Genomic DNA, 12,076 nt, shown 5'->3' on the forward strand with positions numbered 1-12,076 from the left:
CACCCCGTTATCTCTGTACTTCCAGAATCTAAAAACTTGCCTTATTTGAGGCTGTTTCCTTATGTTTTTGCCTCGTAAGAGTTTTGTTGTGGTTTTTGAAAAGACTTTTTATTCCATTTGCAATATAAGTGTTTTTAAGAAAAACTTCCTTTGTATGCTATGAACACGTTGGCTTTCTGTATTCACCTTGTCTAGAACAGTAAAAACAGAAAGTCAAAAAGAACCTCACCAGTTAAAAAATCCTGGGTTTGTAGTCCATAGTTAATAACGCTTGAATTTTTTCCCCTTTATTTTGGAAGTTTGTGAACTTTGTCTATATTTGGTTTGATCTAAACAGTTTCCTGTATTGAACACTGATGTACAAGGAATGAATAGAAGTCAAGAAAAACAGACCTGGTGGGAAAAAGCCTTGTACTCTCCTCTTTTTCCTGCCTCAGAATGTGAAGGTAAGAAGACCTGCGTTAGGTCATTGATTCATCCACTCAGATTTCTAATTCATTAAAAGCAGTAAATTCTTTTGCTGTAAAAATCAGTCCGAAAACATTCTGTGTGGCCAGCGTTTGTCAGGTACTGGGGACGCAGAGATGCATGAGGACTGGACCCTGCTCTAACCCCCATCACAGCCTGGAGGGGCGGGGCGTGGAAACGCTACGGAGAGGCACCCCGGCCCTGACGGGCTCCGTGCCTGCTCCCCGTGAGAGGTGGAGCCCCCGTGAGAAGTGGAGCAGGGAGTCCTCAGCTCTGGGGGGCCTGCAGGAGGGGCCCCGGTGAGAGGGCTGGGGAGAGGTAGTCCCCGTGACAGGAGTGGCCTGAGCAAAGGCCGAGGGTCTGCGGCAAGTCGGGCTCGGGGACAGGGACCCACTGGGCCCAGCTGGGTCGTAGCTGAGGCTGGAGAGAGGCGGGGGGCGGCGGGGGGAGCGCTGAGTTCGGCGGAGTTGGACAGGCAGGAGGAGAGGACCACTTAAAGGAGTTCACATTGGAGGGTATCAGGTCAGGTGTGGTTTTTAAAACAGTTCTAGCAGCAGAATGGAGGGGGGAAGGGATTGAAAAACTGCAGAGCCCCTGCTGGGGTTCTTAGGCTCTTGCAGTGATCTGGGTGTGACAGGATAAAGGCCTGGATTGAGGCACTCGGGGAGTCGGGGGGGGGCACAGAGAACAGCATCGAGAGGTTTTGTGGAGGATGCCGGAGTTTGCTGGGTGACTTTCTGTGAGTAGTGAACGGCAGGAGGGAGTTAGGGGAGACCGGACATCAGAGCAGTAGCAGATTTGGTGAAGACGATTTTAGTCTGAGCCGCCCAGGTGGACATACTCAGAAGCTATAAAAAGATCCTGATCTGAAATGTCGGGAGAAGTGAGAACTAAGGAGGCAGCCGAGTGGTCAGCTCAAGACTCTGAGCTTGTGCAGACCTCCGTGGTCCCCTGGGCTGTCAGCTGCAGCACTTCGTCAGCGGTCTCTCCGGTCAGAGCCCTGGGGGCAGGTCAGTCTCCTGTTAGTATTTGCATGTTCGAGCGTGTGTCTCTCTCCAGCTCATTTGTAGTTAACCTGGAGCAGTGATGTCCCTCACTGCCCGTGGGGCCTTGCACACGCTGGGGGCTCCGGACGCCTGCACTGGCCTGCCCTCGCAGCCTGGCCTCAGCCGACTGCGGGGGAGGCTGGGACTGTTTGCTTCTCTCTGTTCTGTGGGCATAAGAAACGGCTTCCCCAGCCCTGCCTTCCTCCTTCCCAAAGGGTCATAAGGGGAGCATAGAGCAGAGTCTTTATTTTCAGCATCTTTTTTTTTTTTTTTTTTTGCGGTACGCGGGCCTCTCACTGCTGTGGCCTCTCCCGTTGCGGAGCAACAGGCTCCGGACGCGCAGGCTCAGCGGCCATGGCTCACGGGCCCAGCTGCTCCGCGGTATGTGGGATCCTCCCGGACCGGGGCACGAACCCGTGTCCCCTGCATCGGCAGGCGGACTCTCAACCACTGCGCCGCCGGGGAAGCCCTTCAGCATCTTTTTTATTTAACAGCCTTTATTAAAGGCCTGTTCCTCCATCATTAGCTAGTATTTGGGTTGCTCTACATGACTTACGAGGTGCTTTCAGTCTTTTATACAAGCCCCGTGAGAGCCTGGTGTTCAGATGAGGAAGCTAAGTCTCAAGTTGAATGCCCAGAATCAGGCACTAGCCATGCAGCTCAGGCTTGAGTCCAGGCTGTCTCCTTGTGGTCCAGAAGCTTGCTGTCCACAGCAGCTGTCTGCAGTTGGTGCCCGGGAGACACCAGGGTGATAGGAGTGCAAACCAGACCTTGACCTCAGTCCAGTCCAGTGCACTGGCTGAGTGAGTCCCAACTGCAGTTAATGGGAGTGCAGGCGGCGAGGGCTGGGGACCCTGGAGCAGTGCAGCAAGAGGACACCCACACGCAGGAAGAACCCAGAGGGAAGGAGGGACGCGGTGGCAGAGCAGGCAGGGCCAGGGTGGGGGGCGGCTTGGGGTGACTTCCAAGCACACTGAGTTGGGGCTCCATCTCTGTGTCGCGGGCTGTCTCTGCAGCCTCCGTCCCGTTTTCTGAGGAATGCGCTTCAGCTGTCAGCTCCAGGTCCGTGGTTATCTATACGGTGCCTTGTAGGTGCTGTACGTGGTTGTTAGTCCATTCAGCTTTTTATATATTGTGGAGTGGCGTGCAGGGAAACTCTCAGTGGATAAGTGTGGTGACCAGGCTTTTGAATGACCTTGAACTCACGACCGGGAGTTAAATCCTTGCACGGTTGCCTCATAGTGCCGTTACGAAGTGTGGTGCTTTCAGCCTGTGGGGTGGGGGCATAGACTCAGCAGAAGCTTAGTCGGGAAGCAGGTGGCCTTCTCACCCACTCAGCAGCCGTGACTGCCGACGCTCGTCCCTGCTCCAGAAACTTCTGACGTCACGCTGATGATTACTGAGAAGCCTGTGCAGCTCTGAGTCTGAGCTGGGAGCTCCAGCCTCCCCGGGAAGGAGGGCAAGGAGGATTGTCCCTTTTTCCTGTGAGTCAGGAGATGGAGGCCCCAAAGGAGGAGGAGGCAGTGTGGCCGTGGAGCAGGGGCAGCGAGGGCCCCGTCAGCACGAAGGCCCAGCCCCCGCCCTGCTGTGTGCCCACACACACACCCACTCCGCACATATTTCGTGCATGCTTGCCTCATGCCAGGCACTGTTCTAGGGGCTGGGGACGCAGAGGCGTCGTCCCTGCCCTCCTGATCAGCTCACCTCTCAGCAGGACCTGAGGGAGTCAGGACACAAGCGCCTGGCGGCTGGGGCGCGGTCCGGGCAGGAGCGCCAGCCGGGGCAGCAGCAGGACTGCACACGCTGTGGCCCCTGTGTGCCCGGCACGTGGGCCGGGGGTAGGGGCACGTCAGGTGGGCAGCAGGGAGTCCGACCACAAGGGCCTCGCAGGCTGTGTGCCACAGTCTGTCCCACGCGTCCGTCTCCAGAGCTCATACACCGGATTCAGAACATTTGGAAAGCTCACTTAGAAAAGTGTTTGTGTTATTTGAGTTTTAAAGAGAGAGCCCTGCAGGGAAACAGTATAGGTAATAGTGGGGGGGATCCGCTTCGTCTGTGGGCATATCCGAGCCAAGGAAATGGTTACCTTCCCCACCTCGTACGAGCGGTGACCAAACGCGGTGGGGCGCGGAGATGATGAGAGCTTGGTAGGCGAGCTGAGAAAAAGGTGACGGCCCAGAAAGGGTGAGGGTGAGGGTGAGGGGTTCCCTGCCTCATGGGAGAGCGGGCGTCCTCCCCAGCTGTCCTGCGGCGGGCCGGCCCCAAGCCCAGGGCTTCCGCTAGTAGCAGCTGTGGGCGGCGTTAGTGAGTGTGCCGGCCCGAACTTGAGGCTGCGCACAGGCGACCGCTGAACTTGCACAGAAATCTGCGAGGGCAAATGATGGTCCTGTTTCAGAGATGAGAGAACTGGGGCTCCAAGAGGTTCGATAAGTTGCTCCAAGTTCCATCACAAGTAAGTAGCATCATCAGCAATCGACTGACTTCTGTCTAATCCCAGAGCCTGGGTTTTTCGTGAACCTACACTAGTAAGTTTGAGGGCCTGAGGCTGTCAGGACCAAAGGTCACGGAGAGTACAGCCTTTTGTGGGAGGCCAAGCAGGGCCCAGGCTTGCCCGCCCCCGGTGATGGCAGGAGGGCCATGGTCGTGGAGCTGGCCCTGCCGCTGCTGTGACGCGTGGGGTGGCGCGCAGCTCAGCCAGCACCTCGCAGTGACTGCTGCGGGCGGCCGGGGTGGAATCCTGACACCCTTTCCGTGGAGCTAAGGTGGCTGGGGGGCCAGTGCAGGTTAAGGCCGGTGGGCATCAGCCCTGGCAGTGCTTCAGACTCACCTGGGAGCTTCCCAGAAAGTGCTCATACCCAGACCAAGTCGGTCAGAATCTCAGGTGCGGGCCGGGCTTCCGGACTTTTCTTAAAGCTCCCCAGGCGCTTTGAATGCGAAAGCAGGGTTGAGAAGCTTTAGACTAAATGATTTATCTGATTCCTTCCAGTTCCAGCTTACAGTCCTGTCCCCTTCCGAGAGCCGCTTACCCAGTCAAAGCGCTAGCCACCGTCCTCCTCCCTGTTCCACAGGTGGCTTAGTTTGCTGCTGAGCTGAGGAGGAACAGAGGATGTTGCCCTGCTTTGTTATCTCCGTTGCGCCCCCTCTTGTCTGAAATTCCTTTGCTCACTTGTTCTGTGAACATACGCGTGGTGCATCATCTGTCCCCCTCCACACCACGTACGCGCTTGAGAGCTCGGACCTTGCTGGGCTTTTTATCCTGTTTTCCCAGGGCCTGTCACTTAGAGGTGTGAGTACGTATTTGTTGAATGAATGTCTCATGGTGGGATAACAAGAACGCATGGTTATGTGGGCGTGTGTTTTTGGTTTTTGTTTTTCTTTTTAACTCCATGAACAATTTGTTAGAAGGATTTTTAAACTGGCCTAACGTTTTCCTCGCACACCCCTGTCTGGCTGGTGCTGAACGTGTCTGCTTTTAGTGACTTCATAAAATCCCCAAAGGGCTGTAGACCTAATTGATCTGACTTTTCATTGAAAAATGAAACAAGAATGTATGTTTCGTAACTGTGTCTTAATGAAATTTCCCCCCCTTTCCCTCTTTTCCCTTCTCCATTCAAAATGATTAAGAATGTTATACAAATGCCAAGGGAGAGAATGGTATAGAAGAATATCCAGATGTTAAAGAAATGCCCAGTAATGAAGAGCGTCTGTTAGATTTTAATAGGGTAAGTGGACTGTCCTCCTCCTTATTACTAACTTACAAACGGCCACCACAACCCCCCAAGTCCGGGAGTCCGGTGACCGCCTCTCCCTGTCACCAAGCTCTGTGGGTGTGGCCTTCCTCGCCCGCGGCCCTTCGGTCTGCATCGCCGCCCACTTACTGCCAAGGCTTCCCTCTCTCCCTGCAGTCTGTCCATCACTCTGCCGCCAGAGGGAGTTTCTCCATGCGAATCTGACCCTGTCACTCCCCTTAAACTCCTTGGGTGGGCGCCCTCTTCCCCATCAAAGTGTCGACCACAGGGAGCCCTTCCGGTGCTCATTCCTGCCCCTCAGCTGACTGCACTTTCTGCTCGCCCGCCTCCCACCCCGCCTGTGAGCCCCTGGGGCAGGGACAGGGCCTGTGCCTCGCCCGGGTAGGCAGGCAGGTGAATGAGTCGGAGGGAGCTTCCTTGGCTTCTCAGTGTGATTGTCATTGTCAGTTGAAGTCTCGTGAGAAATTGCTCCCAGAGTGCCCTGTGGTCTTGGTGTCCGTGGACCTGTCAGACCGAGCACATCGAGGCAGACGTTTGGGGGCGTCCCCCAGCATCTCTCCATCTCCGTGGATGTCCCACCCCCCAGCGTCAGTCCCCAGACCCAGAACTCGTTCTTCGTTCCTCCTTCTCTCACCTACACACGCGGTCCGTGTGCCCGTCCTGACCACCCACCTCTCAGCCGGCTCCATCGTTCGCGCTTCCTCCGCGTCACCGCCCCCTGCGGACCTCTGCCGTGGGCTTCGCCGTGGGCTTCGCCTTGGCCTTCCTGCTTCCGCCTTCCCCTCCCCAGTCTTCTCCCCACACCGTGAGGCAGGACAGCCTCGCGAGGGTTACTTCGTTTAGTCTCACAGCCGCCCCGGGAGGTAGGTGCTGTTGTTTTGCGGAAGAGAAAACTAAAGGCCCGTAAAGATTCAGAACGTGTATCCACACAGCCACAGCCCGAGTGCAGACCTGAGCCATGACCCTCAGCCCTGAGTCCGACTCCCACTGCCGACCGCCATGGCCTTTCGCCCTCGCGCACTCGCTGCCGGGCCGTGTGTGTTTGCCCTCGCCTGCCTCTCTGATCCTGCGTCCTCTGCTCCCCACTCAGGCGTGTGGTGGTCTTTCCGTCCTCCTTCCTCGGGGGCTCTCAACCAGGGACAGTACTGCCATCTGGAAATGGGGGTGGGCGGGTGCTTGGGGGACTTTGCTAGTCACTGTGGCTGGGTGACAGGGAGGCATTGCTCGTCACCTGGGGGAGGGGGAAGAATTACTAGTCACTGTGGCGGGGAGGAGGATGTTGCTAATTACTGTGCAGGGACGCATCACCAGCTATTATGACTGGGGAGGGACTACCACTTGCACTTGGTGTCCTGAGGGCCAGAGAGGCTAACCATCTTGTGGGTGGGGGAGAGTCCCACACAGCCAAAAGTATCCCCCAAAGGTACCATATACCTATGGACCCCCAACTCAGAAGCACAGCCCCGAAGTCCCAAGCCAGCTCTGGCTGTTTCTGTGGTACCGCTTGCTTCTCGGCCGCGGGCGGGGATGCCCCGCCGCTCCTGTCTGGAGAGCCCGGCAGCCACTTCCCCCAGCTGGTCAGCGCAGCAGGAAGCTGGGAAGCTGTGCTGGTCGGTCTGCTTGCTGTCCTCTGCCCTGGAACGGGAGCCCCAGCAGGGCAAGGCCGTGCCGTCCTCCCGGTGGAGTCCCCGCTCAGAGACTCGTTTCCATCCAGCCCTGACATCGGCAGCCTTTTGTCCGAGGGGTTGAACATGGAGAATTAGGGCTTGGGATCGTGTATAGATCAGGGAGGAAAGCTTGTTTGTTTTGCTTTCAAACAGGAAAACTCTTCAGATTTTTGTAACTCTCCACTGGAAAACATCAACGATTTGTTTCTTAATCTCTGCATATATAGAGTGTCTCACATAGCCCTTTTGAAAAAATAACTGGCTTTTGACCTGTTGACAGTTGTTCCTTTCATCTTAGGTGTCTTCTGTTTATGAAGCAAGGTGCACAGGAGAGAGAAATTCTGGAGCAAAAGCAAACGGCTTCCGCAGAAAGATGTACTCCAGTGCCAGCTCTGCCTCGGAGGACACGGGCTCGGAAGGTGGCGGCGCGTGGGTGGAGCCCAGCGAGGAGGCGCTCTTTTCCCGAACTCATCTCTAAACCTGCAGAGTGTAGTACAAATTATTTTTAAAAATTGATATGTGAGCGAAAAGTACCCTTTTGTGAGGCCTGTTCATCTAAAACAACAACTTAGGTTTCTAAGGTTTCTTCTTCACTTAACTGGTTCAGATCAGTAATTATCTTTCTCTTCTTGCTTATTTTAGAGTTGAGGACAGCTATCCTGTTGAAGATTTTTTTTTCAAGCTGTTAAATTCTTGGCTATTTGAAATAGACTAGATGTGTTGTCATACCAAGAATGGGTGTGCATGTGCTCGTCTTAGAAGCATCACTGCCTTTTGCATCTTCACTGCAGTTACCTTCCTTCCAGCTGCAGTCACATCACTATCACCTTATTAGCATCGCAGTGTCAGCAACCACTTCCGCTATTCAGAGACTTTAGCTTTGGAACATTTAGGCTTTGTCCTCCAAGAACTGGGATATGAATACTTACCCTGCAGTGGATCAGTGCCTTTCTTGAAGGCAAGAGGGCAGCATGGGTGACTCATCCCCGGTCTTCGTTCAGTAAAATCTCATGTACATTTAACGTAGGAACCACAAGGGTGTGCTTTTTAGAGACTTACAAAATACTGTGTTTTCTCTCTTAGGATGTTCCCCCTAGAGTATCATGGACAATACCATGGTTTGTGACTTTCTTGTCACCTGAGGCAGCCAAGGCTTTGAGGTACGGGGTAGCGTTTGAGGCCAAGCGGGGTGAGCGCGCACCCCCGACCTGCTCTTAACGCTGCAGTTACATTTTCCACAGGCACCGCTCAGGGTTATTTGCGGTGCGTCTGACAATACTCGATGAGGACCTTAGTTGCAGATGAGGTTTTTCTGGTGACCGATACTGAATCGCAGCCCCCAGAACTTGAGACTGTACACGTCTGACACGCAGTAAAGGCCATCCCAGCGCCCCAGAGAGACCTTGGCTGCTGCAGCGGGCTGCTCCTGGGGCTGTGACGTAGTGTAGCTTAGATCTCATTTTGTGTTGGAGAGAATGTTCTGGGCAAGTTCTGTGTGTGGCGGGTCGGAGGGTAGAGTACTGATTTCTCCCATACCTGTGTGATTGCTTCATGGGACCCGCTTTCCCGTGTCACTCGGGAACCCAGGGGTCAGTCCCTCTCATCCAGTCCCGTCCGTTCGTGACGGTTGCTTCCTTGAGCTTTCACGCTGCCATGCAACAGGCTGAAGTTAGAAGGAGCAACATTTGCAAAACCTAAACGTTTAAAATTGTTTTTCTTTTTTAACCAACTCATTGTTTTTTTAAAAACAAAAAACAATGTGTGACATCAGTTTAGCATGTCTAACATCAGGAAGTCTAATATGGGTGAGACAGCTTCACCACTATTTTGGCGGGCAGTAAACACATAATTTACTAGCTGGGAGCTGAACTGGCTGAGAAATACATCATTTGCTTCGAGCATTGGGTTTTGTTGCCTTTTTCTTAATTGATGACACAGACAACTCCATCCAGGGCTGTGGAGTCATCCCCGGCGCTGTCTGTCCTCACTGTGGGAAACCTGATGGGCCGTTGGGTTTGGTCTCACCACATGTCAGGGTTTGTTTTTATACAGCACATCTTTGACACTTTAAAGTGGGTTTGTGTGTGTGTGCGTGTGTGCGCGTGTAAGGTTTTATGTTGCTGTTATTTATTTACAGACTTTATAAGGTTATATGTATTTTTCTTTCTTCCAGAGCTTCCTAAAAATTGATTAGCATCTGCACTGAAATATAATTTAACAGCAAAGGCAAAAAAGAATTGGAAGTTGTAAATTCCTAAAATCACTACAGTGACGATCATCCTAGAAATCGTTGCTTATGTAGCCGAGACCAAATAAATATATTTCAGACACAACCTTTAGCTCAGTTGATTTCTGGACAGCTGCTTTTTATCACGAAAGGGCTCCAGGTGGTCAAGGCGCAGCCTTCCCTACACGCCAGTGGGAAGACATTGCACCTTCCACGGGGGAATGGGAATGGATTATAAGCGGGCAAGGGGATTAACAGATTATGTATTTATTTGTTTTCATAGCTAAGTGGCTGAAGCCCAGAGGCTTTCAGCGACAGAGCTGAAAGTATGGTTTTCAGTTTTGTAAATGGATGATCACAAAGAAAAAGCATTTTTTAAAAAGTTGGCAAAACGCTGAAACGCACTGTGGTATGAAGCGCATTGCATATCCGTAGCACTGAAGTATCAGTTTTCCATTCCTGGGCTCTTTTTTTCCCCCGTGGTTGTATTGTTCTGATTTCACGTACACCAGAGTAACTGGTTTTTTGTTTTCTTGTGGAGTTAACACCAAATAAAAAATTTAAAAAACAGTTGGTTGTCTTTATTTATCATAGCAAAGATTCTTTTATAAAGAACCCCAGCCTCCTCTTAATTATGTGTGCCAAGGTCACATCATTCCAGAAGAAGGTTATTTAGCTCTTCCTATAGGCGTTGCCGAAAGTGCTGGCGTCTGCTTTGCTGGAGAAGAAAATGGGTGGGGCCTGCTGAGAAAAGAGTCCACACCCCGCCCCCATCCCCACCCCTAGGAACTACTGCCTGAACCTTGCAAAGAACACACCATTTTTGTCTTGTGGTGGTAGACAAAGCTTAATCTTTCTGTTCTGAAGAAAAAAAAAAATTCCATGTATGTATATTAACATGATCACTGTACACTGTAAGAAAGAAATCAATGTATTATTAGAGAAGTATACAGGAATATTCATCTGTACCTCCATCACCCTGAGAGGGTAGCTTCTAGCATTTGTGCAAAACACCATTCTAGACAGCTGAATGTATATATGGATATATATATAGAGAGAGAGAGAAATTTACATTAAAGGGTTGTACTATACCTGCTCTTCTGTGACTTCAGAAATAGGTTTTTTTCTCAGACATCTTTTCATGTCAGTAATGATAGATCTGCGTCATTTTTATAGCTGTATGATTCTATTATATGAATTTAACAGGTTCCTTGTGGATCAATTTTTTTTTTTGGCTGCGCTGGGTCTTCGTTGCTGCGCAGGGGCTTTTCTGTAGTTGTGGCGAGCGGGGGCTACTCTTCGTTGCAGTGTGCGGGCTTTTTGTTGCGGTGGCTTCTCTTGTTGTGGAGCGCGGGCTCTAGGCATGTGGGCTTCAGTAGTTGAGGCATGTGGCCCCTAGAGCACGTGGGCTTCAGTAGTTGCAGCATGTGGGCTCAGTAGCTGTGGCTCACGGGCTCTAGGGCACAGGCTCAGTAGTTGTGGCACACGGGCTTAGTTGCTCCGTGGCATGTGGGATCTTCCCTGACTGGGGATCGAACCCGTGTCCCCCGCACTGGCAGGCAGGGTTCTTAACCACTGCGCCACCAGGGAAGTCCATGGATCAACATTTAGAATGTTCCTTTCGTGTTTGTTCAGTATTCTAAATAGCATTTCTGTGGATGTCCTTAAACATGGGTCTCCTTGGACGATGGCTGCGGAAGGGCAGTTCCAGCCCGTGGGATGCCTGCTACTGGTGCTGTGGTGTCGCCCACGTCACACTGACACAAGGTCCTTTAGACCTGTGCATGAGCTTAGACATCCTTTCTTTTCTTTTTTTTTTTTTGACTTTTAAAAATAGTTTATTTCAAAATAATTACGGATTCACAGGAAATTTCAAAGATAGTACAGAGAGGGCTCATGAACCCTTCACTGTTTACCCCATGTCTACATCTTCTAGAACTATTGTACAATATCAGACTCAGGAAATAATGTGTTGATGAAATATGTATGTATAATTCTGTGTCATTTTATCACATGTATAAATTCATGTACAGCTGCCCACCCTTACCGTGGATTTACTTTCCAGGGTTTCAGTTACCCACGGTCAACCTCAGAAAGCTTAGACCTCCTTTTTTTCAACCGTCCTTAAGCTGAGCACTTGCCTCTCGTCAGCACGGAGGAGAGGTGGGTTTCTACAGGAGGATTCGAATTGTGTTCTACCCATCTCTTTTTTCTGGTTTCTGGGATGTGTAGGCACGTTTTTAAAATGCCTTCTCCATCTTAAGAGTGAAAAAATATTCTCCCGCGTTAGGTAGAGCAAATCTCTGGAGCATGCATCTTGCAGACAAGGACCAAAGCTGAAGGAATCAGCTTCACTTTTCCCAGCTAGCTGAGCGGCTGCCTCAGCACCGTTGTCTGTGAAATCCTTCCCCAACCCGACTGGAGGTGACATCTGTAAAGGGAACCCCAGGGCTGAGTACCTAAAGCAGTGCCTCGTGCCCAGCAAGCCCCCGAGCGTTCTCTCGTGGCTGAGCAGCGGGTGGGCGCCATCCCGGGATGCGTCTGCATCCTCCCTGGCTGAACTGGCCGAACTACGTCTTCCTTGGTCTGGCCGCGGCGCCCAGGTGGGCGGTGTGGTGGCAGCCGGCCGCCCTGCCGGAGGCACTGAGGCAGGGCCGGAGGCTGGCAGGGCGGCCCCGTGTGCGGGCGCGACAGGAGACGTCACAGGAGCGTGCCCTCCGCTGCCGCGTCCAGGACCTCTCCCGTCCGCCAGCCCCTTGCACGGGTGTGCGCCTCGTGGCCACGGCGACCATTGGCCCCACCTGTCGTCGTGGCTCTTTGAAGACCTGCGAGCGTAACTGCTTCACAAGTGCCCTCACCCGCAGAAGCAGGGTGGGGTGTCGAGCTGGACTGAAACGGGGCTGCCCTGTGCACCGCAGC

At 52.5% G+C, this 12,076-nt stretch overlaps 1 protein-coding gene across 4 annotated transcripts in view; it reads left to right on the forward strand.

The window, feature by feature from the left end:
• KIAA0232 (KIAA0232 ortholog) overlaps positions 1–9,727 on the forward strand; it is a 91,796-nt gene extending 82,069 nt beyond the window's left edge. For 3 of the 4 annotated variants that reach the window (XM_060148754.1, XM_060148757.1, XM_060148755.1), the window contains exons 7-9: positions 338–446; positions 5,139–5,236; positions 7,229–9,727. In XM_060148754.1, the coding sequence (XP_060004737.1) occupies positions 338–446; positions 5,139–5,236; positions 7,229–7,408 (387 nt within the window). In that variant the 3' untranslated portion in view covers positions 7,409–9,727. The remainder of the gene's footprint in view (positions 1–337; positions 447–5,138; positions 5,237–7,228) is intronic. The other variant, XM_060148756.1, reaches the window with a different exon arrangement.
• The last annotated feature ends 2,349 nt before the right edge of the window (positions 9,728–12,076 follow it).

This window comes from Lagenorhynchus albirostris, chromosome 4 (genome assembly GCF_949774975.1).
Source record: "Lagenorhynchus albirostris chromosome 4, mLagAlb1.1, whole genome shotgun sequence".
NCBI lineage: Eukaryota > Metazoa > Chordata > Mammalia > Artiodactyla > Delphinidae > Lagenorhynchus > Lagenorhynchus albirostris.